The sequence below is a fragment of the Anser cygnoides genome, chromosome 6 (genome assembly GCF_040182565.1).
Source record: "Anser cygnoides isolate HZ-2024a breed goose chromosome 6, Taihu_goose_T2T_genome, whole genome shotgun sequence".
Taxonomy (NCBI): Eukaryota; Metazoa; Chordata; class Aves; order Anseriformes; family Anatidae; genus Anser; species Anser cygnoides.
Genome location: NC_089878.1, coordinates 17945872 through 17973503, shown reverse-complemented (window position 1 = coordinate 17973503; position 27632 = coordinate 17945872). Strand labels below are relative to the sequence as shown.

The 27632-nt window shown below is 35.1% G+C and overlaps 1 protein-coding gene across 1 annotated transcript in view; it reads right to left on the bottom strand.

Moving 5' to 3' along the window:
* LOC106029845 (titin) overlaps positions 1 to 27632 on the bottom strand; it is a 244523-nt gene that overhangs the window by 136615 nt on the left and 80276 nt on the right. Inside the window, exons 91-134 of the mRNA XM_066999168.1 lie at positions 27293 to 27571; positions 26922 to 27200; positions 26550 to 26828; positions 25722 to 26009; positions 25280 to 25567; positions 24419 to 24709; positions 22410 to 22697; positions 21204 to 21296; positions 20796 to 21078; positions 20349 to 20532; positions 19907 to 19996; positions 19557 to 19824; positions 19194 to 19454; positions 18408 to 18617; positions 18197 to 18274; positions 18056 to 18082; positions 17302 to 17349; positions 16318 to 16374; positions 16138 to 16215; positions 15620 to 15874; positions 14957 to 15049; positions 14321 to 14398; positions 13556 to 13621; positions 12898 to 12981; positions 12560 to 12622; positions 12227 to 12301; positions 11806 to 11883; positions 11211 to 11288; positions 10969 to 11049; positions 10492 to 10569; positions 10193 to 10273; positions 9927 to 10010; positions 9509 to 9607; positions 7977 to 8054; positions 7037 to 7111; positions 6768 to 6842; positions 6431 to 6514; positions 6083 to 6145; positions 5704 to 5781; positions 5376 to 5447; positions 4302 to 4385; positions 3934 to 4014; positions 1685 to 1768; positions 1160 to 1483 (exon numbers count right to left, since the gene is read on the bottom strand). Coding sequence (XP_066855269.1) covers positions 1160 to 1483; positions 1685 to 1768; positions 3934 to 4014; positions 4302 to 4385; positions 5376 to 5447; positions 5704 to 5781; positions 6083 to 6145; positions 6431 to 6514; positions 6768 to 6842; positions 7037 to 7111; positions 7977 to 8054; positions 9509 to 9607; positions 9927 to 10010; positions 10193 to 10273; positions 10492 to 10569; positions 10969 to 11049; positions 11211 to 11288; positions 11806 to 11883; positions 12227 to 12301; positions 12560 to 12622; positions 12898 to 12981; positions 13556 to 13621; positions 14321 to 14398; positions 14957 to 15049; positions 15620 to 15874; positions 16138 to 16215; positions 16318 to 16374; positions 17302 to 17349; positions 18056 to 18082; positions 18197 to 18274; positions 18408 to 18617; positions 19194 to 19454; positions 19557 to 19824; positions 19907 to 19996; positions 20349 to 20532; positions 20796 to 21078; positions 21204 to 21296; positions 22410 to 22697; positions 24419 to 24709; positions 25280 to 25567; positions 25722 to 26009; positions 26550 to 26828; positions 26922 to 27200; positions 27293 to 27571 — 6060 coding nt within the window. The remainder of the gene's footprint in view (positions 1 to 1159; positions 1484 to 1684; positions 1769 to 3933; positions 4015 to 4301; positions 4386 to 5375; positions 5448 to 5703; positions 5782 to 6082; positions 6146 to 6430; positions 6515 to 6767; positions 6843 to 7036; positions 7112 to 7976; positions 8055 to 9508; positions 9608 to 9926; positions 10011 to 10192; positions 10274 to 10491; positions 10570 to 10968; positions 11050 to 11210; positions 11289 to 11805; positions 11884 to 12226; positions 12302 to 12559; positions 12623 to 12897; positions 12982 to 13555; positions 13622 to 14320; positions 14399 to 14956; positions 15050 to 15619; positions 15875 to 16137; positions 16216 to 16317; positions 16375 to 17301; positions 17350 to 18055; positions 18083 to 18196; positions 18275 to 18407; positions 18618 to 19193; positions 19455 to 19556; positions 19825 to 19906; positions 19997 to 20348; positions 20533 to 20795; positions 21079 to 21203; positions 21297 to 22409; positions 22698 to 24418; positions 24710 to 25279; positions 25568 to 25721; positions 26010 to 26549; positions 26829 to 26921; positions 27201 to 27292; positions 27572 to 27632) is intronic.

Below are 27632 nucleotides of genomic sequence, written 5' to 3'. Positions count from 1 at the left end.
GAAATAAGTAGAATTTTTCCCTTTAACTACAGTGGGGCAAAAATTTCAACTAAACTTTATCTTAACAGTTTTTGTACTCCAAAATGGCTAAATATCCATACAAGTTTTATGATGATAGGAGAGTAATCATTTGATCTGAGCATACTGGAGAAAGATTGATGCACATATGAATTAAACTTAACTGCTAGGATAAAGTCAATAAAACTTTAGCCAATCCTAATATTTCCTGTTCAGGATAAACTTCGCTTTTGCTGTGTGCAGCATGGCCTTTTCTTTACTAGGAAAATGTGCTAACCAATGTATCAAAATTCTAGTGCAAACGATGTTATAAATAGTTTTGAAATTCATTAGTTAGTCAAAAGAAATCCTGACCTTCCTTTTGGAGAAGAAGCACTATGTGATTTGAATCAGGACTGGAAAATATACATTTTTATGTACTCTTAGATGATTATATAATTTTGGAAAAATAGATATAGTTAGCCTATGTCTTCATGTAGCAAAACTTTATTAGCAAGACCTAGACCAAAGCTAGTTGTCCTCTCTAAGTAGTGAAAATTTACACCATCACTATATACATTATTCCTAAGGAAAACATCTAAACGTAAGAGCTTTTAACTATGGCGATTTAATAGAACTTCTGTATTTTTGTGTTCCATGAAAATATACTGTTCCCTTTCAAAAATAAATACATTAACAAATATAGATTTTCTCAAACATTTCTGAGAGGAAGTAAAAAAGACTAGTGTTCCAAAATCACTTATTTTCAAATACCCCACGTATTTTCTAGATACAAATAATTTTGTTCATGACACACAGTTCTCATATGCAATTCTAAACATTTCAGACAGAGACTGATAGGAAAATTTGATCTCAGACAAGGACAAGATAAATTTAAATTAATTTTTCTTAGTGGGTTATACAGAATTTATGTAAAGAGGAATGAACATTTATGGCATAGAACATTTAAATTTGTAGAAGTAGTAGTGAAGAGTAGGCATACAGCAGCCCAGCTTGTTTTCTACAGTATATTCTATTCATAAAATGCCTTGGAAAAAGTAAGATGTAAACCAAACTGGAACATATAAAACAAAACTTGGATACATTAACTGAAGGAACAGATACTATTTTTTCCTCACACAGTCCTAAAATAAAAGTATACCTCTAACTGGTGGGGGAGTCTCCTGTTCATACTGGGGAGCTTCCACCTCCTCCTCTTCATATTGAGGAACTTCCTCTTCGTAATAAGCAGCTTCTTCTTCATAATGGGTGACTTCTTCCTCTTCATATTGAGAAACTTCATACTGAGGAACTTCTTCCTCATAGGGACTAACTTCTTCATAAGGGTGGACTTCCTCCTTGTAATGGATTACTTCCTTCTCATATCTGGTTACTTCTTCATATTGTGGAACTTCTTCCTCTTCATCCTGAGGAACTTCAACATACACTTTTTCTTTTCGGACAACTGTCTTGCGTATTTCAGGCGCTTAAAAAGATATCAGTGAAAAGAATCTTAAAATTTAGCATGTAGATCTTACTGACACTAAGGATCACAAGCATTGTCAAGTAAGAATTATACCAAAGGACAAACATTCCTTAGAAAAAAAATCAGTATTATCCTCTGTACATGGAACACACAAGACACAAAAAACATTTGTATCATATTTCAGCACTCTATCCAGTATACCTTTGGCTGGTGCTCTTGGCATTTTTTTAGGAGGAGAAATTGGTACTCTTTCTTCAATGATAGCCCTCTCTGGTACATCAGGCACTTAAAAAATACAGTACATTTATATTTAATAACTTGAAAAAGTGGTGTTTAAGAGCAAAAATATTATTGTCAAAACACATTAAAAATATCTTACAAATACATGGCTGACACATAGAAGACAACCACATATATTGACACTGGACTCGTAATTATGGAAGCAATTAGACTGCTATTCAATAAATCAACAACAAACATTTCAAGGTTCCAACATAAGTATCTGAGATGATTCCTGCTTCACCTTCTTCTGCCAGCAGTGGATTTAAGCTTCTTAATGGGCAGAGCTCAAAATCCAAATTCAACCAGCTACAAAATCACTAAATTCCATTTGTGTCCTCTGTGGCTGCCATTATCCACAACAGTGACATCTTATACTACCTCAGCAATAGAGCAAAGTCTCAGTCATTGCTAACAAAAGATTTGCAAAGGAAACTCCAAATGAAGAAAAAGGAGCACATAGAAAAAAAGCTGTGTGAGTGGATGACTATGGATAAGAGTTCTGGCCTAATTAAAGGCAAAAGAATTCATTGTTCAGTGGGGAAGGTACTGTTTGTCTTCTGTCAATTGCTTTATACAATTACTTTTTATTCAGGCATGGCAAGCAATCATTGCCTATAATGGCAGAAAAAGTTCCAAAAGATTAAGATACAAATATGTTCAGTTTGTAAGATTTATTCAGGAAAGAATGCACACTATACTCAAGCAGCATATTCTCTTTTTTTAGAGCAGCAGTGCATAGGTTTTGTCTTCTGAGGCAGGTCTCATGGGACTTTCTGACCAATATCAAGGGAAACTGAACAAAAAAATTACTCTAGCATTTTAACACCTGGGAGACAGCTGGGCTTGCTAAGATGATAACTTTGGACTTTTCTTAACAGATCAGAGATATTTTGATATTTAGAGATGGAATCCCTTTTGTCAGTGATAGATTTGAGAATTTATACAGGTTTTTTCATGGTAGGCTACAGTGAGGGTAGAGGTGAAGTGAATGGCTACCACGACTCTTGATGTTTGCTGTGGGTGTTAGTTTTAGGGCAATGTGAACACTGACCACCTCCTTAAAGATTTTCTTGCAGAATCCTTCCTGATGTATAATTGTAAAGGTCAGGTACTTGTGCATTTAAAATCTTAAACTAAAACTGATTGGACCTGGTAACTTCAGTTGATTCGATTAGAAAACCTGCATTGTGCGTCAGTATCTTTGTCAGGAAACTCAAGTATTTTTTGGATTGTTTTGTCCCAGCTACACCACCTCTCTTTGGCATCCCATGGGAGAACTGTTGAATTTGACGTCCTTTTGCTTTGACCCTTCTATTACGAGAGCAGCTAGAATATTATTCCTGCCTTATAGACAGTCAAAGGTCCCCTTCTATCCTTATAATAATCATGATCTGCCTTTACCCTCATCATTCTCCAATAGAGAGACTAAATAAATTATTTAACTTCACATTGGTGTGATTATATTAATCTTTCAATTCATACTGATATGTTCAGAGTGATTGATAATGTTTATCAACAACAACAGGACTGAATGCAGTAAATATGAGGCATCTTGTGACTCATTTTCCACAAATCAATAGACTGCTACCCAAAGTAATAGGATAATGAATTAAGAGACTTTCTTCAAAGCCATTGAACTGGTACGTCCAATACATGGGATTGTGCTAAGTGTCTTAGCCAGCTGGGAAACAGAGCAAAGGTAAAGGCTGCTGCTTTGACTTTCAGATTTAGGTGAGAGATTGCTGTCACAGAAGAGGAAAGCACACACTTTCTTTTCAGAAGAGGAAAGCATATTAATATAAATAAGAAAAAGGCTGCACTGTTTTTCCTCAAAGGTCTGAGAGGTGGCAAGATTTGCAAAGGATGGGCTAGTGAAATGGTTGGTTTTCCGCTATGACAAAAGCAATAAGCCAGGAGGGAAAATTTCAGCCTTTTGTGAGAATGGAATGCTGTTCTGGTATCCCTTTGGTACCTTTAGTACTCTACAAGATATACCTTTGGGATAAACCAATTACTGGTGATCTGCATAGGACAAGAAATTATGATTGGCTGTTTTTTGTTGTTGTTGTTGTTTTCTTGTTTGTTTGTTTGCTTTTTTGTTTGTTTGTTTTGCTAAGTAGTTGACAATTTGTAAATTTGGACATAGAATCTTTTTAGTCTGTTCATACCTCTGTATGAAATCTCCTCTTCTGTGTGAAGAGAAATGGATACTTCCTCTGAGATAGCCCAGTGTTCTTCTTCTGTTGGTACTTCAAAGACAGAGTCCAACTTTAATATTTTTTCTCTGGTGCAATATTGTGTAGAATAATAAATATCCCATTAAGTGTTTCTTAGAAAACTAATTATTATTTCCTGATACCTCCCACACCCAGGGTAATTGGGGAAAATCTAGTGTTTTTCAAAGGCACTGTTAAGGTTCATTTGGGACGATGCTGAGGCAGTAGAACTATAAGCAACATGCCAGTGGCAGGTTTGAAGCTCTGATGGTATTGCTTTAGGGAAGTTGGTTCATAGATTAATCCATGGGCAGAAATACCTTCTGGTGGTGGTGACACTTTTCTTTTTGGAACAGCAATGGATACTCTTTCTTCTTTGATAATTTTCTTTGGCTCTCCTGGCACTTTAAAAGATAATAGTTGTAAGAATACTAAATTCTAAAAGGAAAAACACACTTCCATACAAAGTTCATAGGAAAGAATTAAGGGCAAACAATTATGGGGAAATAGTACACTTTTACATATCAAGGATACTTATAATAAACACAACAATTACATTGAACATACAAAGATAAAGACACTTAATTCAATGAGAAAATGACCAGCTGAAATTTTAGTGCATAGTAGCTATATATGCATTAAGTATTTTGTATAGGATTAGTTTGGGGTTTTTCCAAGAATAAATTCCCTAGGTAAATTTGATGCTTTGAAACACCTTGCAAGTTTAGTAACAGCAGAAATATCATCAAGTGTTAATATTATAAGATACTAAAATAATACATAGAATATTAGAATAAGAAATACAGAGACAGAATAGAAATACAAATCACATCATAAAGCAAACAGCATATCGACACAATTTGAAGATACAAAGATGGAGATGAAGGTGAGATGTCTCCAGGCTCTTCAGAAATATTATTTAATCACAAAACACCACATATAAAGCATACATTACAAAATTACTTTTCAAACACAAGAAAAGCAGAAGACACAAAAAAACACAGAAGCAGAAGACATATTTCTAAGTCTGAAACCCTCCACTCTGAATATTGACTATGTTATAAAACATTGATAGTTTTTTTCTAAATGTGTTGATATTTGTTGAATAAATTGTCTTCGCTGAGTAAATGTCTTTGTTCAGCTTTCCAAAGCTCTCAAGCAGATAGTATAATCAATTAAGTTACTAGTAGCTTAGAAAATGCAAGGAACGCAGGTGTGTGACTGTTCTCCATTACCTTCTGCATTTTTTTTGCAAGGGAGATGACAAAGCTGCTTTTCATTTAAAATCTAGTTGGGAGAGCCTGGGGTTTTATTACCCATTCAGATGATGAATATGATGCATGCATACATCTGATATTTAGAAGCCTTCTCTACATTCAAAAGAACTTATATACCTTTAGCTGGTGGAACTGCCACTTTCCGTGAAACTGGAACAGGAACTTTCTCTTCTGGCACAGTCTTCCTCACTGCTGGCATTAAATTTATTTATTTATTTATTTATTTATTAAACAAATTCTTATTTTAAAAGATTTTGAATTAATCACAGTTTGCTAACATGATCAGATGACAAAACACAAAAGCAGAGACCTGGCAATTCTTTAAGTCAAATAAAGAAATGACAGCAAACATTGAAACAACTTTTTTTATACAATCAGACATTATAAATATAAATCAGTATTCTGAAACAAGACTTCTCTTGTGTAGCTCTGAAAAATTATATACCTCTTTTGGGTGGAGTCTCATCTTTTTTAGCAACTGCAACTTTTTCTTCTGTGATAATTTTCCTGTGCACTTCAGTCACTTAAAAAGAATAAGAATATTTAATTGTAGTATTTTAAATGCAGGCATATTTGATTTTTTCTACTTCATCTGACTTTTTTGTAAAAGAAAATGCTAAAGAAACTTCAATAACAAAAATGAGACACTGAAGAAGAGTGTACTTTACAGGCACAGTGCAGACAAAGCAGAGTAAATAACCAAAAGAACGGGGAGATGCAAACAGATTTCAGATATTAACAAAAACAATTTTTATGTAAAATGCCTAAATACAAGTACCACAAGACCAACCAAAAAATTCTCCATGATGTCATTCTCTGTTTACCTTTGGTTGAGGGAGTTTCTTCAACATCTGTCTCGAAAGTGGACACTTGTTCTTCTGGAGGTTCTTAAAAAAGATTGTGCAACTTTAGAAAATTGGATTGATCTCACCAAAAGGGATAACATAAAAGATGAAATAGCATATAAATACCATCAGCAAGACAGAGAACACAGTCCATATTGTAGACAATCAGACATAAGCACATGTTTAATGTTGAAGAAATTTGTTATTAATGTTGAAGAAAATTGGTATGATATATATATATTTATAGATATCTATCATGATAAATGTCAAAGAAAGAATGCAGCACTAAAGTCATTTTTTTGCAACAGGAGCAAACCACTGATATACCTCTTGCTGGTGGAGCCTCCACTTTCTTAGGAACAGGGATCAGTACTTTCTCTTTAGGAGCTGCTTTCTTATGAACTTCAGGCACTTCAGAAAAATAAGTAAGATGGAAAGATGAGAAAGAATACTAAACTGCTTTATTTGTAATTGTCTTTTTTTTTTTAACTAGTAACATTTTGCTGAGTTAACACAAACTTTTCATAGTACGAGATGGAATTTGAGACAACCATTCATCACTGAAAGCAGACATTGCACATGTCAACACAGAAAGACAGTAAGGCAAACAATACCCCCTGGAAGAAACAAGAATACATGACCCAGATGAGGAACTGTTTTATACCTTTAGCTGCTGGAGCTTCCTGAGGGGCAGCTGGAATTTTTGGTTCAGGAGCAACTCTCCTAGGCTTCTCAGGCACTTTAAGAGATTACAATACAAAGTTTTACAAAGAGGAATAGTACCACTTTAACATGCAAGCATTTCCTTAATATATTAAAAACAAAACAACAACAACAAAAAACAACTAGAGAAACGTGTAGTGACAACACTCAGACTGATGAAACAAGGAACACTGAAACAATCAATATTTCGTAAATGAAATTAATGTGTACCTTTAGTGGGTGGGACCTCCTCTCTTATAGGAAGAGTTACCTTCTCCTCTATGTAGTAAGACTCTTCTTCAGTCACTTGAAAATAGTAAAATAAAGATACTTGATTTCAGTATTTGACATTTATTACCATCTTTATGGCCTTTGTAAGTAATAAAATATTTGATAAGACAAGAATAAGCAGTGTGCATTACTAAAAGACACCTCTGGTATTACTAGGTTACAAAAACTAGATTCAAACCCTCCTGCTTGCTCTGAAGCTGATGAAACAAGTCCAAGCAATTTAAACGGAACTGAGATTGAGCTCCTATCTTGTATTTCTGTGGAATTTGAAAATGTTCAGCATTTAAAATGCCAGATCAGCACTTCCATTCCTCTGCTCACTAGTTCACTAATATTAGAATTTGTCTATTTTGAGAAAGCCTCTCTCCCAGATTTTGAGAAAATTTTTTGGCTAGAGCCATCCTTTGTAAATACTTTCTACGGTGTCACCTGTAAAAGTAATTGAGACAATCAGGGTATGTTACCACCAATGAATTTACAGGTGGAAACAACTTAGTCATTTTGCCATGAAACAGCCTGAGGAAACAGAGTACATCATGATATTCTGAAGAGATTTTACTTCATTTGAGAAACAAGGTGAAAGAGTAATTTTCAACAGAGAATTTTTGTAAAAAATAATGAAGGGCTGATAATTCTCAACAGCCAAGAGATAACTCATTATTTTCAGTGTTAAAACAGGATTAACCACACTTTTCAAAAGCAAGTCAAAGAAATTGTAGACATTCATAGTGTTAAAGTTTATAAAATATGAAACTTAAGGCATATTTATGCAGTAGTAAATTTTCCTTTTAAATAGAATAAATCTTAATCTACGATATTTTTGATATAAAATAAAAATCTCTGTTTGCTTCTGCCTAGTATTCTTGAATTGTGGTCATACCTTCAGAAATCTCCTCTCTGTGAATGGAAATAGATACTTCCTCCATTTCTTCTTCAGCCCATTCTTCAACTGTTGGTTCTTCAAAGAAAATACTTAGTTTTAGTGTTTTTGGTGGATGGATTGATGGATCAGTGGATGGGCAAGAAGATCAAGAAAAGTTGGCAGATATGCATACCATACGGAAACTTGCAGAAGTTTCAGAAAATATACAGAAACTATGCATACTATACAGAAACTGGCCTTCATTCAAGGCCAGGCTGGATGCGGCTCTGGGCAGCCTGCTCTAGTGGCTGGCAACCCTGACCAGAGCCGGTGGGTTGAAATTAGATGATCTTTAAGGTCTGTTTCAACCTAGGCCATTCTATGATTGTATGATTCATTCTGTGAAACTGCCATGCACACATATAAGTATGACTTGCACTAAATGATGTCTGTTATGCATGCCTCATGTACCCTATTGTGTGCTGTTATCTGTCTCAAATATCTTTTGCTGGTCAATGGTCAGTACATCAGAATGCCTCAACTCCCCAAACCTCTCCATCACAACAACTGATGTGGGGAGACAAGGGCCAAAGAATTAGATGTTTCTCTTTGATCCAGCTACATAAAAGTAAGAGGGACAAAAACAAGATGATAAGGATAGGTCAAGTATTGAAAGGAAAACCTGGCATACGTATATCTACAAATATGACTGTATCAGGGAAAACATCAACTTGTTTGAGGGTAAAAGGTTGACAAGCAGGGGACAGAAATTAACAGTATATCTACCCATATGAATATATGTATTTGCATGTTCATATTTGACATGAATAACTTCACAGAATCACAGAATCATCTAGGTTGGAAGAGACCTCCAAGATCACCTAGTCCAACCTCTGACCTAACACTAACAAGTCCTCCACTAAACTTCCGTAACTATTTTTAAAAATTATTTTTATTTTTGAAGAGAATACGTAAATTGTATTGACTGGCAAGTCATGAATGGGATAGGAAAACAGTCAGAATGTTGATTTTGGATATCTCCAAACAGGTCTTTGTTAAAATTATGCCAACTTAAAATAAGTGATCTCAACCTCCCTTGAGTATGAGAATCTGATCTAAAAGAGCTAGTGAGAAGCTAAAGCTGCAGAGAGAATAGTACTGTTATCTATCTGCAGTGCTTCAGAGGACATTGTAGGGCTTATAAGAAATCCATAGCTACAGTCCTAAGTACTGGAGTCTAACCTCAACACTATACACCTATACATACATCTTACTATGATTTCATGAAAACTTGATCCTGAGATCATTGTGTTTGGTAGTAGAATTTCCATTCATGTCAGTGGGTTGGGATCCTGGCATTCAGGACTGAAATGGTAAGTGGCACTCAGAAGATCTTAACTGCCTGCAAGTCCATAAAGTATTCCAGTAGAAAACTCATTCAAGGTAAATAACACAATTTTTTTTTTTTTTTCTTATTTTGATCTTGGTTTTAGAACAACAGACTTCTAGTAAAAGCACAAGTTTCTCATTAGTGTTTGTTTATAGAGTACCTTCAGGTGGTGAAATTTCCTCTGGAATGGCTACAGATATTCTTTCTTCTGTTTTGAATATTCTTTCTTCAAAAGTTGCTTTCTTCTGCACTTCAGGCACTTTGAAAGATAATAACATTAAATGGATGAATTTCTAATCCTAGTGTGGAAGCAATGTTGCAAGATGTTAAATCTAAGTTTCCAAAGAATTGCTTAAGGGCATTGAGCAAATAACATATAACAGAGATTCAACATTTACAAATAGTATTTTTGTAAGTACTGCACAACACATACAAAATAATCCATTGATGCATTGTCACAAAATCAGTACAGCACAATTCACAGAGCAAGCACAAATCAATGACTGAAAACAGCACAGAACATACACCACACAGAAGTTGAGAAACAGCATATTCTTTCATTCTACTGGAAAGCGTACCTTTAGCTCGAGGAGCTTCAACTTTCTTAGGAACAGCAGGAGGTACTTTTTCTTTAGGGACAGGTTTTATAGGAACTGCAGGCACTTAAAAAAAAATGCATTTAGTTTTAGGATCTAGAAAGTGCAAAACTGGAAAAGGAAACACATAACAGAAATGTATTATTGGAAAAGATTACACACGGACATATTCTGTTAACAAAACACAACAGCTGAGCAAATTGAAGTAAATATTAATGTTCTGAAGACTGCAGTAAACAATATCGTACCTTTTGCAGGTGGAGCCTCTTCTACTTTGGGAGCATAAGGTAGTTTTTCTTCTGGAGCTGTTTTCTTGGGTACTTCTGGCACTTCAGGTATATTAATTAAAATAATATTAAATAACTCAAATTACAGGTGTTTTAAGACTACATCTAAAGGACTGACAAAACTGACACAAAAGGTACATAGCTAATATAACTGAAGTACAACCAAAACCAGATTCACTTAACAATCAAAATGAAAATTTACCCACACAATCAAGATGTTTAAGATAACAAGAAAAGAGTGATATTTTATTTAGGTATACCTTTAGGTGGTGGAGCTTCTTCTCTTTTTGGAACAGAAATTTTTTTCTCTGGGGGAGCTCTCTTGGGCACCTCTGGCACTTAAAAAAGATAAAATGTAAGACAACTGAATTCTGTTTTTGAAAGATCTACTGGAGTATTATAGAAAGACATCTGTTTAGAAGGATATCAAGAAACATCATAGAACACATAAATAATACACTTAACATGGAAAGATATAAGATGATCAACAAATATTTGTAAAAAATATTAAACTATTCACTGCAACGTGTTTTGAAATTGATTTCTTAACTGAGGAAAGAGCTGTTCAAGTATGTTACCTGGCCTTAAAAAGTGTTATATATGCACAAACAATTATACATTAAATATATATACATATATATGTACTTTCCTGACATAGATAAGTTAAGAACAGCGACAAAAACAACAACAGAAACAGATATTTAAGAGGTACATGTATAGTCCATCACCAAGTATACCTTTGGCAGGTGGAAGTTCTTCTCTAGGAACAGGAACGTGTACTTTTTCTTCAGGAACAGGTTTTTTAGGCACTTCAGGCACTTTAAAGATATTAAAATGTGTTTCAGTAATCTTTCCAGTGTTTTTGAATTTGTCTTAGGTGAGAACAGACATATAACATAGCACACAAAGTCTACATATATTTAGAAGTTAGAACAATAGTACAGGACTGGTAAAAGTCCACTTTCAAAAGATGCTGTACCTTTTGCTGGGGGAGCCACTTCCTTTCTAGTAACAGCAACTTTCTTTTCTGGAACGTGTTTCTTAGGTACCTCAGGAACTTTGGAAAGCATTGTCAAAGTGAGAGGGCTTTAGTTTTTGTAACACTTATCCAGATTTCAGTGACAAAATTGCTTTATAAAGCATAATATTTGGACAAGCAGCTGAGGACCACAGCACAATGCACTGTAAAACCTTTTGGACAAGCAGCAGACTACTTAGGAGAGACAATAAAATACAGTATAAAATATCTACGTTAATATTAATGTACTATCATCTTTCATGGCACTGTATTGAAGCAAAAACACCCTACACTTATCTGCAAAATCCACACAATCTAAATACAAACAAACACAAAATTGTTAGGAAAGGGAAGAGCCAAAGCTGAGACACCTAAGCACTGTAAATAAAGTTATAGAACAAAGCAAAAAAAGAGAAAGGAGATAGTGCAGAGCCAAAACCACATAAATATCAAATTTATAAATACATTCAAGACAACTTAAAAAACATATAATGAAAGACAATAACTTTTTTTTTCTTTTGTTTGTTTGTGTTTTATACTAGGGCAGTAGAAATACCTTTAGCTGGTGGAACTTCTTTTGGGACAGGAACAGGCTTTCTTTCTTCTGATACATGCCTCTCTGGTATCTCAGGCACTTTGAAGAGAGAAGTGGTGAACATTTAGAAGACTGAAAATATTTAGTAAATCACTGTAGGCTGCCTTCAACATGCTGGGTAAGCAAACACGGTATTGTCAAAAAATATTTTGTTTTATCAGACAGATACAACAGTCTCATTTAAAAAATATTCAAAAAATTAATTAAAGCAGTCATGAAGAAGTAGAGGTTAGAAATGCAGTAGGTATAGAACTTTTGGGAGTAGAGCCATAGTGAAATGGAATGATCTGAATTCTAATATGCTGTCCTTTGGTAAAGAGCAGTACAGCCAAATAAGATGAAAACTCTAAAAAATTAGGCACATGATGATGATATTGTTCACCTTCATCATGAGGGATCTCCAGTTCTGCAGAAATGACCTCTTCTTCTTCTTCCTCCTCTTTGACTTCCTTACGTGCTGCAATGGGAATTTGAAAGATGTTAAACTTGGAGATATGAAATGTCAATGTCTGTAGTAAATCTGAAATACTTTTAAGAAGATACTACGTGTATCCAGTACACCAAGGTCCACTGAAACACATACATTAATATGTTAAGAAAAAGGCAGCCAGAAAATTAACAGCATGTGCAAATCTCACAGTGAGTTTTGATTGACAAATGAATTCAAAATGTTTTAAAAATCTTAAATATTAACTTCTCATTATAATCGATCTACCTTCAATTGGGTAAACAGCTTCAAAGAATCTTTCTTCAACTGTCTTCTCATGCTCTGCTGGCTCTTCAAATAAAAGCATTTTAACAAGGTAAAATAGCTTAGATATTAACATCTGTTAATCTAAAGAAAACTGAGGCTACATAACACAACAAACAAAAAGAAGCAATGCATATTGAAACGTAGATGTACATTATGTCTAAATATGTAATTTGCCACATATAAAAACAGATTTAAAGAAAGTATAGCAAGGTAGATTTTTTTTCAATTTTATTTTTCATTGTATTTAATTTTATTTATTTATTTTTTTGGGGTGTACAGATTTTTGGTTTTGTACATACCTGTGACATATGAGTACTCTTCTTCTCTGTGGACAGAAACCGACATCTTTTCTTCTGAAACAGTCCATGTTTCTACTGTCGGTACTTTAAAGATAGGATTTTGTTTTAGTATTTTATATCCTAGATCCACAGTAGTGGTAGAAAGCATGTGAGTTTTTACAAAATCTCTATCTGTATTATGTACTTAAATCTTAGACATATTTAGACAGTCAGTATTCACATTCTAAAATACTGAACACAAAACAAGCATAACAAGTAAAAATGTAGTATCTATTAAGAGTCTAAAGACACAGACACTTTTAACCCCAGAATTTAAAATAAATGCATGCACAGACTTTCAGAACTAGTGTATCAGAATAACACCAAAGGCATTTCTTCAAAGAAGTGTGTTGGGACACTGGGCCATTATTATGTAAGCATATGTCAGCAGGCAGAGTATATGAAGAGAAAAAACTAAATCACACAGCAATATCCTATAAGTTATTTAAAGATGAATCACAAGGCCAATCACAAATGCTTTAAACAATGCAACTAGTCACAGCATGACCAATACAAAAAATTCAGGTACATAAACAGCCCTACATATTCACAAGAGATGCGAAAATACTCAGGGTGCTGGTGAAAACATAAACTGCAATTGAAAGATGTTGATCTGTACCTTTCTTTTTTATAACTTTTTCTTCAACGATCATTGAAGGTTTTGGTGGTGGAACTTTCTTTGTTACTGTTGACATTAAATTTGGTTAATCAGTCATGTATTTGTCAAGGAGATCAAAATAAATCTACAGCTATTTAGGAATAATGCTGAAAACACAAAAAACGTGACAAACATGATCTAGCTCAGCAGCTAAGCCAGGCTCTTCAGAACTGTGCAAAGCAACAGAAGGAATGTGTTTGCTTCATTCATTTTATTGCTGCCTTCTAAAGGGGGTGGGTAGCTCAGGATGTATGACAGAAGGTCATATCCCAATATGTTCTGAATTCTATTCAACAGACTCCTGCTGCAGAATGGTAAATGTTATACAAGAAGAGTGAGTTACCAAGAGAATAAGGATGCATCTTTATTTCAAACATTTATTCAAGACACCCTGGTAGACAAGTCAAGGTGGAAAGCTGAGGAAGACAGGGATTTCATGTCTTGAGCTCAGAGTGGAACATATTTTGTCACTTGATGCAAATTTACGCACCCTTCCTGTTTTAAAGCATTCAATGTTAATATCTACATTTCCTATTTTCCCCTAAATTTTTTTGTCTTCCTTTTACACAATTCACCAGAAGCTTTTACTAGAGCTGTTTCAGGCTGAAAAATTGTTCAAATCCATGTTAAATGAAGACAAAGCATATGCAGATCACCTAAGTAACAACAACTGCAACTTTCATGTAAAGATGACACTAAACAGTATGACATTTAAACAGTAGTTACCCTCAGCCTGTTTGACTTTTTCTTCTGCGACCCTCTGAGTGGTAATCTCAACTTTTTCTTCAACAGGTTTCTTGACAACTGTAAGTGATTCATATATATTTATCATTTAAATCATCTTGCAAATTATTTTCTAGACATAAAACAGGTAGAACTGGATCCTCCCCCCCCCGCTTAAGATGTGATAAACTTTGTGTATCCAATACTTTATTTAGGGCATTGTTCACTACAATAATGGTAAAAGTACATGTGAAAGAGGTGATATGGCCCACTTCCCCTGACAGATATGCAGTGATCTATTTGGAGGACACTTCTCAGAAGTGCAGCTTTCACTGGCTTAAAAGCACCACCCAGACCCAAAGCTAATATATAGTGAGAAGGAAAGATAACTGAAGCTTAGCTTGATTTTGCTAGCAATTCTTGGTTTGCTTCAACCACCCTTGCCAGTATTCTCTCTCTGCTGGAAAATCTGAGGTGGAAGAAGAGGAAGGTTTGCCATGACCCTTGGTCATGTAACTGTCCAACATGAGGAAAATTCCTATTCAAGGATATCTGAATAGCAATCACAGTTCAGCTTGAAGGGGATGTATTAGAGAGAGAAATCTGAATGTTGCTGTTAGTTTTGCAGGAAAGTCATACCTTTACGAACTGTTACTTCTTTCTTTTCTTTCTTTTCTGCTGTAATTGCTGGAGGCTTCTGCTCAGGAACAGGCTTCTTAGGAACTTCAGCCACTTTAAAAATAAAAACAATTTTTAATGATGAAAAATGCATTGTCTAAAGGCTCACTAAGGACAGAAGTAATTAGTTATACTATTATATGATTATGAAGTTGAAACATACACAGAGTTTTGAAGATCTAACTGTTGCAGTAAAATTTTTTGTTCATTTCCGTGTTTGATGTTTTCTCAACAGAACCATTTTCTAGTCCTAGAGGCATACACATTACTACCACCTTAGACAGTTAAAGTATACAAGGACTTGCAAAATTATCCAGTTATTAACATCAAAAAATTAATGTCTGAAACATCTAACCTAAATCAAGTTTATGTAGAATGCATGAAAATGATAGGAGAAATAACTAAAACAACTAAAAATAACACATAACCTTACAAACTAGAAATTCATATTAAGTTTTAAAGATGGTCCAATCTGTGAAGTCCATTGGTAATCATATTATAATGTATCACTTTCTATCTGCATCTATATCTTGCCATACCATGCTCCTTGTATTATCAAGTAGCAATCGCAACTTGGCAGTATATTAAGATTCAAACTGTAAGATAATTAAAACTCTTTTATACCTTCTTCATGAATGACTCGTGTTTCTTCATAAGCCACTTCTCTTTTCTCATAAGCTTCTTCCCATTCTTCTTCCCCTTCATCATAACCTTCTTCCCTGAAATAATAATCATGCTCTTCTCCATAATCTTCTTCCCATTCTTCATAAGGCTCTTTGGACTTTTCATATATTTCCATTTTTTCTTCATGAATCTCTTCTCTCCTTGCCATAGATGTTATTTTGACCTCTTTGGGCTTCTCTGGCAGAACCTCAGGAACTTAATAAATAAATAAATAAATAAAATATAGCCTGGAATCTGCAAGGTGTATTGAATGTTCACAGTTAATGAAATGATTTCTCCCTTACGGACAGTTTAGTTTAAGTGCCTTTTTTTTTTTTTTTTTCCCCAGCAGTCCTAATCAGCTTGGATTTTAAATGTGTATGTATTTAACATATAGACAGAAATCAAACAGATGTCTGTTCCAGAAAGTAAATTTACTATTCTTAAGAGACTTTTTTTTGTTTGTTTTTTAAAGTTACCTTTAGGTGGTTGGATGTCTTCAGGACCCTTTTTAACCACCTTTTTGGAGACTTTCTTTACTGAAACCTTCTTTTCTGCTTAGAAAAAAAAAAAAAGTTAAATTTTAATTAAAACAAACCAAAACAACACAGTCATAATTAAACATACACATGCTATCCAAATACTTTAAATATTCTTACCTGGCTTCTTCTCCTCTGGTGGTGGAACAAGAGGCAGAAGAATAGGAATAGGGGCAGCTTATGAGAAAAACAATATATTTAGAATAAAGTGTGAGTATGGTATTGTCTTCTTGAAGAAATATCTTAGTGCATTTGGAAAATAGGCAGAGGAGATTATTTTATTATAACTATGAATAAAAGGAAAAATGGTGCTCATTCTGACCACCCACTGTATCTGGAACAATATATTTTGAATGTGAATCTCCAGCCTACTGTTACTTGAACCCCAACCCTTCACAGCTTTGTTTTCTTTACTGCCATCACTCTCCTATCTTTGCTGATAGTAATTCATCTAAATTTCAGTCTTTTCCCTCCTGCTGCCACTCCAAGCATTTACAAAATTGTCATGGAAATGTAACCAAGAAGACTGCACTTCTCAATCTGTACTAAATGATTGAATCTAGCAGAAACATTTGTAATGTTTGTAGTCTGTAGACCAATAACAGAGCCTGGGTAGAGAAGTCCACTGACAATACACATGCGACCTGTTTATTCTGTCTTCAAAAGACAATTATTTTCAATTTATTATTACTGTTTTACTTTTTTTTTATTTTTCAAAATTGCAGTTCAGAGAGCTTGTTTAAAAGATATTTATGTGGTAAAAATGAAGAATGATTGTAACAGGAAAATAGAAATAAAGGGAAAGTGGAGTTAACAGCAGACTGACGGGAAAACAAGCTGGAATGATGGGCAATTTTTTTTTTAAGAGACATAGCTTCGTTCTTGTCTGTGTATAATTTTCATCTCTGATGCTGCAAAAGAAGTCTATTCACATCAACGCTTGCTCTTATAATATTTCTACAGGGAGAATCAACTAGATTTTATCACTGGAGCTGTCTAAGATTTTTCTCTGAGGTACCCATGACTCTGCTGCTTCAGTGATGATATAAAAGAGCACTATGCAACAAGTATTTTGTTTATTTGTTTGTTTGTTTTTTATCCTACCTTCAGCTGGTTTTTGAGGTGGAACTGCAACCTTGGCATCAGGAACATCTGGAAAGTCAAAATGTTTAACTGAATAAAAAATACAGATCTGAATTTGCTATCCCCAAGATTAGTTCATGGGCCTTTATTTGTTTATGTTCTAGCATACAATTATTGTAACTTGCTCCTGAAGCATAAGCAAGCCAATGTATAGATAATTACTTGAATTAATCTTTCTATCTGGCCAAACTTTCCATGGTTTCATTTTATTTATTTATATATATATATATATTTGCCTCATTTTGGAGTAGGCTCTTTCTTAAGAACATTCAGAAAGGAAGGTCATTATATATCATAAGGAGATGATTGCTACCCATTTTGCTTCCTTGGTTAACTGTTTTTCAGCTGTGCAGAAGATGTTGAATGTATTCATTGGTACCTCTTCATTGTTCTATTCCTCAGTCATTTAAATAAAAATATACTTGTTTGTTTTAGAGAATGTGGCTTCTCATATTGTACAAAATAAGACCAGACACAACCAGACCAAAATAAGACCCAGACACAACAATAATCACTGCTTTCAGAGTTATCAAAGTAGTCATTGCCACTATGTATAAGAATAAATAGTTCCTCATATTCACGGCTGAGGAATATTTTTCCAGACTGTAGGTTTGACTTACTATAGCCAGGGGAAAAAGGATAAAGCAGAACAATGCAATATATCTATGACAGATAACAGACATGATCTTGTGGTAATCTTGTGCATTATCTTTACCTGGTGGCTTCAGCTCCAGTTTGATTTCTGCAAAAGAGTAATACATTTCTTTTAGAACTATTTGTTTTTCCAGAATCATGTTTCAAACTCACAAATTTGTATGTAGCTAGGATCATAAATTTGTTTAGAAAATTCACTAACCTTTGGTTACCAGATAGAGCTCTGCAGTGCTTCTTGCTTCTCCCCTTGGTTCAAGACGAGCAATTACAGAATATACACCTGCACCAGATACAAATTTTCATAACATTATGTATCATTATGTAGGTATTATGTATGCTTGTATCATTAGAAAAGAAGAACACAAAATCATGGAAAAGAATGGCATTGGCCAAAATACGCCATGAATTTTTACCTTCATCTTCTGCAGTAACATTGTGGATAGTCATATAATGACAACGACCTTCACTTCTGAAGCTGTACTTAGGACTCTCTCTCAGTTCAGTGGGGCCTTTATACCATGTCACAACTGCATCATCAAAAGACACCTCACACTCGAAGGTTGCAGATTGGTGTTCACTCACTACAATATTCTGTATGCTCTTCGTGAACTGGATTGGTTCAGCTGTTTCAGGGACAACAAAAAAATATCTGTTATTAACTAAGACCAGGTCATTTAGTTTACCTAATCCCTTCTCACTGTTTTCATAAAAATAGCTACACTACAATGAGATGTAATAACAAATAAGAGAAAAGGAATTCCATCTACCATGAAGTATTATACATAAGAATGAAGATTAGAAGATGTAAGAATAAAAATATAATAAGATTGCTGTAGAGAAAATATACAAGAGAAGCCATTAGGGAAATGAGAAGATAAAGAATAATTAAGGAAAAAGAGGAAATATGAGGAAAATAGGAGAGTAACAGAATAAAAGAAGATAAAAGAAAGTATGACAAACAATTTGAGAGCAAGGGGTCATTAGTAATGATGATTTAGTTAAAAATACTAACTTATATGAATATGTCACGTATTTATTGTTCGAAGAGAAAGAACAACAAAATTTCTTGTTTAATCCATTTCCAAGTTCAAGGATATTTCTTTAAGAAATCCATTTTATTTTCATTTGTTCTGTTAATGGAACATCCAGCAACTCTTTACCACTAATGTAATATAGAGATTCTACATCTTTTTACAAACCTTCAATGGCCAGATCTGCAGTTGTTTCTAGATTCTCAAGCTTGCAGGTATACTGTCCCTGGTCTTCTGTTCTAACATCCTTGATGATGAGTTTGTGTACTTTGTCGGAGACTTGTGTTGAATATCTCCCTCCTATCTTAATGGGCCTCCCGTTTCTATACCACTGAGACTTGGCATTTGGGATAGAAAACTGACAAGAGAGCGTGCATATGTTTCCTTCCTTGAAAGTAGTGTCATGAAGATGCCGTTCAACTGCAGGTTCTATTAGCATGTTAAAATATATATATATATTTAGCAGACATCCGACAGTAGAATAATCAAAGAAAAAATTAATTCAAATACTTAGTTCAAAAGTACACTTACCAATCACAGTTAGCCTAGCACTGGCAATGTGTGGTCCACACACTATTCTGAAATTTCCCTGATCTTCAAGTTGGCAGTTCTTGATTCTCAGTATGTGGCGATCACCTTCAATTCTAATTTCATATTTGTCACTGGAGTCCAGTTTCTGTGTTCCCTTGTACCATGAAAGTTTAATTTCTGGATAGTTAATTTTAATTTCACATTCAAAGATAGCATCCTCATCTGTTAAAACTGTCTGATTTTCAATGTCTCTGACCAGAGTAATAGGCTGAAAAATATTAATTTAAATTAGTTTCAAGTTCCCTGTTATGGGTTTGAATATTTCACAAATCAGGACAAAAATAGGTTACCTCTGTCTGTGATAGTCGTTGCTGAATAAATGATACAAGTTCATCAAATTCCTGTTCTTCTCTTTGAGCCTTTTCTGTAAGCTCAATTTCCTGTGATAAGACAGAATGTACTTAAAGATTAAAGGATCCTAAATGTCAAGCTGTCACTTTTATCCAACATATAACTGGTTCCTACATCAAATTTGCTGTAGCCATACTGTATCTAGCCTGTCTTCTCATCTTAAAAAATAGCAACCAAGTTGTCAAGACAGAACATACCTGGCCAGAAGGGCCATTCCTTTCTTCTTCAGTTTGAGCATGCAAGAATTTGAGAACTAAAAGATCTAAACAGCTACCAGAAAATCCTGTTCACACAGTAACATCACATCATGGACACCAAGTCTGTTCACAGGGGCTGTGTTACTCTTAACAAGGCCAATGCTGTAGTCACACTGTATCTTACCAATCTATGGCTTTCTTCCTCTCGGGTTTGCTTTAGTAACTCAAAGGCTTGCAGGAGGCCACGGAAATCTGTAATTCCATACATGCGAGCGTATTTCTCATATTCTTTAGGATCAACGTTTTTGAGAAGTTCCAAGATATCAATAGTTTGATCTTCCTCATCTTCCTTCCTTTTTGTTGGAGTTCTATTCAAATCAATGACATAAGTTAAATATACAATATATACAATACTTCATTTCTAGAAAGATGTTCAATGAAAAAATTAATCAACTTAGAACTACTGCATGTAGTGCACTCTTTTAGTGTAACCTGGTTAGGTGCTTCTATTTTAAGTACACAGCTACACTTTTATCATGAATATCAAAATATTATATCGTGATCTGACACATTTAATCAGAAAGTTTTTCTGTGTTGATTGCAAAGTAATCTATAAAATCTTTGCATATACCTTTTTAGTTTTCCCCTGACATCCCCTTCAATGACTTCTTGCTTCCTTTCTTCAACTTGTAGGTTGACACTCCTCTCAATTTCCCCATGTTGGTTAAAAGCTACACATTTGTACATGCCAGAATCAGTTTTTGTTGTGTCCTTTATTTCTAGTTTGGCTTCATCTCCTCTCTGCTGGATGAAAATACGACCTCCCTGGTTGAGTTGTCTCCATTTCCCCTTCATCCACTTAACATTTGGAATTGGGTCTCCTCCAACTTTTGCAATAAATGTTGCAACAGTCTCTACAGAAAGATGCAAATGAGGAAGATAAGTCTTTGCAGGTGTTTCTATGACAACAGGACATAATCTCAAGCAACAGGTATAGACAAATAGAAGACAATATAATTTTTTGAAAAAGAGTTCTTACTTTCCATGACTTTGATACTCTGAGGCTCTGACACAAAATAGAGTTTTCCCTCCACTTCTGCTTTCTTAGCTGCTGGTGCAGCTGCTACTTTTTCTAAAATAAATAAATAAATAAATAAAATGAGTCAAATAATTAAACAGACTGTTTTATCAGAATCACAGAATGGATGAGGTTGGAAGGGACCTCTGAAGGTCATCTTTTCCAACTGCTCAGGCAGAGACACCTAAAGCTGTTTGCCCAGGACCATGTCCAGATGGTTTTTGAAAATCTCCAAAACTACCTGTGTGAAAAGGAATGAGTTACAAGATGAAACAAAACATTATGCAAAATACAGAAAATGTAAAGTACTTTCATATTTTAAGTAACTTGTATTTTACATTGCAAATGAAACTGAGCATTGTAGGCCATGTTATGCTTTCCACTAACATCAGTCAGATCATTTTTATTCTGCATAGATGCAAGCTTATAGATGGCTATGCAAATAAGAAGAATTTTCTAAAATGAGACTTTTTTTTTAGCGAGGTGTTCTCTTTTCTACTTCTGGAAATCTCACCCTCAGAATTATCTGAACTTTTTGTAACACTGATGTGTTAAATTCTTTTTTTTTTTTTTCATTTTTTTTTCTTTTGACTAGTTCTTAGTTCTGCTGCCACCCATGCAGTGAAAAAGATGCTGCTTCTACATCTTACTGAACCTGCATATCTTGAATGCAATGGTAAAACAAGACTCTACACGGAAGCTCTCATGCTTAGGCAACATTTACTTCTAGCTAAAATTCCCAAAGGTGTTGGAGCTGTAATAGTTTTGAAGCAGCTAACCTCTAAGGCCACACTATCAATAAAATTATTTTTGTACTTTTTAAAATAAACACCACTGTTCCCATAAAATATGCAGACCCAAGTAATTTTCACTTACTTGCATTTTTCTTAAATTCTGTGTTTAGCTATAGGAACTAAATCCTTAACCTTTTTGGTAAGAATATCCTATTGATTTGACAATGATATTCCATTGTTTATGTTGCTATTTATATATAAATTATTATTAAATGCACCGTTTTCCCAGATTCTACAGTTTTGAAAAGAACCGAAAGATACTAATTACAGTCTATTACTATTACAATGTTAGTGTCTTTGTTCCACACAAAACGAAGTAGGATGGAGTTTTAAATTTCCATCACAATCCTTGATTTTGTTCATGTTACTGTACCTTTAACAGTCACTTTAGATCTGCAAGCATCAGTGCCAGCCACATTTGAAGCTTTGCACACATATTCTCCTGAATCAGATTTGGTAACTGCAGCAAGTTCCAGAAGAGCTACTCCATTAGCAAAGCTGAAGTTGCATCTGTCTGAAGCTCTTATTTCTCTTCCTGCCTTCAGCCACTGAATCCGGATTGGCTGTGATCCTTGGACGTGGCAGCTGAGCTGTATGTTACCACCTTCCTCTGCTGTTGCTGGCTGAAGGGGCTGGTCAAAAACTGGAGGCTTTTTAGGTTCTGGAATGTGAAAGTGCTTCAGTGAATTCTTTTTATCCTCTTTAATGTCTTTATTGATGATTTGGATGAGGGAATTGAGTGTACACTCAGTAAGTTTGCAGACAACACCAAGTTGGGGGGAAATGTTGATCTGCCAGAGGGTAGAAAGGCCCTGCAGAGGGACCTGGACAAGTTGGATCGACGGACAGAGGCCAATGGGATGAGGTTCAATATGCCTAAGTCTCGGGTCCTGCACTTTGGTCACAACAACCCCATGCAACTCTACAGGCTGGGTCCAGAGTGGCTGGAAAGCTGTGCGGAGGAAAAGGACCTGGAGGTGCTGGTCAATGCTTGCCTGAACATGAGCCAGCAGTGTGCCCAGGTGGCCAAGAAGGCCAACAGCGTCCTGGCTTGTATCAGGAATAGTGTAGCCAGGAGGACCGGGGAGGTGATCATTCCTCTGTAGTTAGCTTTGGTGAGGCTACACCTTGAGAATCGCATTCAGTTTTGGGCCTCTCACTACGAGAAAGACATCAAGGCTCTGGAGCACGTCCAGAAAAGGGCTATGAAGCTGGTGAAGGGCCTGGAACACAAGTCCTCTGAGGAGCGGCTGAGGAAACTGGTATTCTTTAGTCTGGAGAAGAGGAGGCTCAGGGGAGACCTTATTGCTCTCTAGAACTACCTGAAAAGAAGGTGTGGGGAGCTGGGGGTCAGCCTCTTCTCGCAGATAACTGGTGATAGGACTACAGGGAGTGGACTCAAGTTGCACCATGGGAGGTTCAGGTTGGTTGGAAATTAGAAATTTCTTCTCAGAAAGAGTAGTCAGGTATTGTAATGGATTGCCCAGGGAGGTGGTGGCGTCACTGTCTCTGCGGGTGTTTAGGGAAAGGTTGGACCTGGTGCTTATGGACATAGTTTAGTGGGTAATAGTGGTGGTATGGGGATGGTTGGATCAGATGGTCTTGGAGGTCTTTTCCAACCTTATTGATTCTATGATTCAAGGAAGGAAAATATGAAGAGCATAGGAGAAAAAGAAATACATGCGATTCTTAAGACATAGGAAAGCAATGAACAAGGATAAGAAGAAGTCTGAGAATATGAATCAGTTTTAGAAAATAGAATTAATAACAAGACAGTATATGTTTTGCATGCAAACATGCAAGAAATGTTTTATATAACACATCTTTTCTCCACAAAATAAGGACGGTAGCATGCAAAAAGTATTAGAATAACTAAAACAGTTATTAGACTGCAAAACTACAATAGGCATCTGTAGAGAATCAAATATGCAATCTCCTACAATAGTATTAGGATGGTGTGCCATGCTGCCACAACACACCATCAAAGCTGCCCAAGCTTAGTTGTAATTGCACAGGAAAACTGTTTTTCAATAAACAAACAAATAAATAAAGTTAAAAAAGGCAAAATAAAAAAAAGAAAAAAAATCACATTAAACATTTCAGATTTCAATGTTTACTCTAGATCAGTCATAGCAAGTACTGAAAAAGAAGCTCCTAAACACACAAATTTAAATCACAAAATCAAAAGAATTTATTGATTTTGTGGTTTACCTCAGTTTTATCATGTCCATCTCAGTACAAATTATTAATATTAAGGCAAATAAAAACAATTAAGCACAGCACAATTATTTTACTGGCTGCACAAACTCACAAGACAGAAGCTATTTGCAGCTAACACAGAAAGAAAATTAAGAAGTAAAGAAAAGCATGATTTCTACTAACCTCTGATAACAACAGAGGATGTACACAACACGCTTCCTGCTTCATTGGACACTTTACAGGTATATAAACCAGCATCTGATTGCTCTACACTCTTTATATGCAAAAGTAAGGTATTGTTTTTGAATGATATTTCACAATGAGGACTTGAGTGAACTTCCTGATTGTTTTTATACCAAGCAACAGTCAAAGGTTGAGAGCCAGCAACACGGCCCTCAAGTTTAAGTTCATTCCCTTCTGTTTCTTCTACTGCTTCAGACAATTTCTTAGTAAAAGTAGGTGGAGTTTTTCGTTCTGTGAAAAAAGAAAATATGCACCAAAGCTGAAATAAAAAATTCTAAAGAAAGCATTTCAAGAAAAAAATAACATTGGGGAATCAATAGTTGCTCTCATTTAAATAGGATTTTTTTTGTTTGTTTGTTTTAGTGAAAGTACTCCAAGAACAATGGCAAGTGTTTTACTTGTACAGTCACTGTGTTAGTGGATTTTCTTATTTGTGAAAAACAACAGGAAAAAAACACACCTATTTGATTGATTGATGATTGATCTAAGTCAAATGCCTTTAAAAACACAAGATTTTTTGATGAGTTATCAAGGAAGAAATAGGCCTATAGAATATAAAGACTATAAAGAAATTAGGCTGAAGAAAATATCCTTTCTTTCCTCCTCCCCTTGTTGTTAATGATCCTTTCAATTTCTTTTTAAAGATCCATGGGTATTATACCATCCAGATAGATATTTTTGAGCTATATCTCAAAAGTTATGTTTAAAGTTTTTTCTCAAACTTTTCTTGCAGCAATAATGCCAACTTCCTTTACAATTAAAAGAAGAAAAATTACACACAATGTATTATCTGTTCAGTACCTTTAACATTCAGTTGAGCTGTGCAAGAATCCTTTCCAACTTCATTGCTAGCATAGCATGTATACTTTCCAGAATCTCCCCTCTCAACTCTCAAGATGGTCAAATGGGCTGTGTTTTCTACATAACTGATTTGATAGTTTCCTCCTGTTCTAATCTCCTGGTTATCTTTTGCCCATGTGACTCTAACAGGCTGTGTTCCAGAAATGTGACACTCAAAGTCAGCACTTTCTCCAATAATACCATCCAAAGATGTAATTGGCGTGTCAAAGAATGGAGGAGTCTTCCCTTCTAAAGAGTGAAAGAAATTAAAAAGCATCACTTTAACATCACAATTTGCTTTAAATCTTTTCAAAATAAATATTATTTGTACAATATTTAATACATGTATAAAGTAAAAGCAAGTTTTAAGATACTTCCATTAAATATTTCACAGCCCACCAACCTGTAAGGACAAGTCTTCCACTAGAAGAAGCAGTTCCAATAGCATTGGTTGCTGTGCAGGTATATTGCCCAATAAGGCTCCTGTCCGTCTTCAAAATCCGCAGAGTTGCTACATTATCTATGAAGGTTGTGTGAACATTGTAGTCCTCTTTTACACGTACGCTGTCTTTAAACCAAGATACTTCAATAGGTTCTGAACCAGCAATGCCACAATCAAATGTAACTGGTAAGCCAACAGTTTCATGAACATCTCTTACTTTTCGGGTAAAAGAAGGAGGAAGTTTACGCTCTGTAAGAAAACAGGTATTGTACCATGAGGTCTTTCAAAAGCTATGCACCTATTGTACTCACCAATACTGTAAAGTATTATGGATTTTTGCTTTTAACTTATTAAAAATGTTACATTTAAATGTACATCATTTAATTTGGGAGCTCATGTGAAAAGAACACAGTGCATATGGATTCAAGAAAATATATAACCATTCTGCCCTTATTTACACCCAGTGAGACTATTTAACCCTCAGGACTGCCTAGCTAGCTTATGATCTCAGGACTCTTGAACTGCAGAAACAGTCAAAACAATATCCTAAATGGGGAATGAAGATGCAGAAGCTACTATCCCTACAGAAGAAATGTGGTCAGTAAGAGATATATTTAAGTTAGGTTTACTGTTAGACCTTTGTTAATAGAACACATTACCACAGGTTATCTTACTGGTCAGAAAAGAATAGAGCTTTTAAAAATTAAAAGACAATCTTTGTATTTGAAAGAAAAAACATACCGAAGAAATATAGGCCATTTTCCTAATTTTTAAAAAAGAATGATTCACCTTGAACTGTGAGCAAAGATGATGAAGCAGCCTCTCCAACAGCGTTTTCTACTTTGCAGATGTACTCCCCACTGTCACTACTGTCCACCTGGCTGAAAACCAGAGTGGCAACTTGGTTCTTAAAGTGCATTTTCACAGTAGCCGTTCCTCTCAGTTTTGTATCGCCTTTGTACCATGACACAATCATTTCTGGTGTTCCAGCAACCCGGCACTGTAAGGATGCTGAATCCCCAACAGTCACCTGCACTGGCTCCAAGGGTGTAATGAAATAAGGTGGTTCTGAAGAACAAACAGCACAAAAAAAGGTATTGCACAATGACCACAAGTAGTTGAAATAACACTTGATGAAGTGATGGTGGCTTGATGACGCACCTAGTATTGTGATTGCACCATGACAATTATCTTGTCCAGAGTCATTTTCAATATGACAAGAATATTGCCCTTGATCTTCTAGTTTGCTACTAGGGATTTCCAGTATGGCAGATGTTTCTGTAGTGGTGATGCTACACTTTTCAGAGTGTTTTAATATTACTCCATTTTTCTTCCATGTCACTGAAATTGGTGGAGTACCTGTATATGTGCATTCCAGGAGTAAATTTCTCCCTTTCTCTACACTTAAATCATTCACCTTCTTCACAAATTTTGCTGGTTCTATAATGAACAATATAAAAATATAAATTAAATAAAGCCAGGAGATTTTTTTTTTTCTTTAAGAAGCATAAGAAACAGTAGTCTGGACAAACCTTTAACAAAAAGATGTGTTGTGCAAGAAATCTTCCCTGCCTCATTAGAGACTTGGCAGGTGTAGTCTCCACTCAGAAGTGGATGTACATCAAACAGCTCCAGCTCTGCAAGTGAGTCTTGCAAGGTTATATTGCATTTGTGCCCTGGTACTAGCTCAACACTACCTCTAAACCATTTAACTTCCAATGGAGGGGAGCCTTTTATGATACTCGTAAATGTTATGTTTGTCCCAGAGAAAACATTCAGCGGTTCGGGTTTCTTCATGAAAGATGGTGGTTCTAAGCATATAAATAAAACAGAGAAGAAGTACATTCAGCTTTTGATGAAGAGCATAATTAT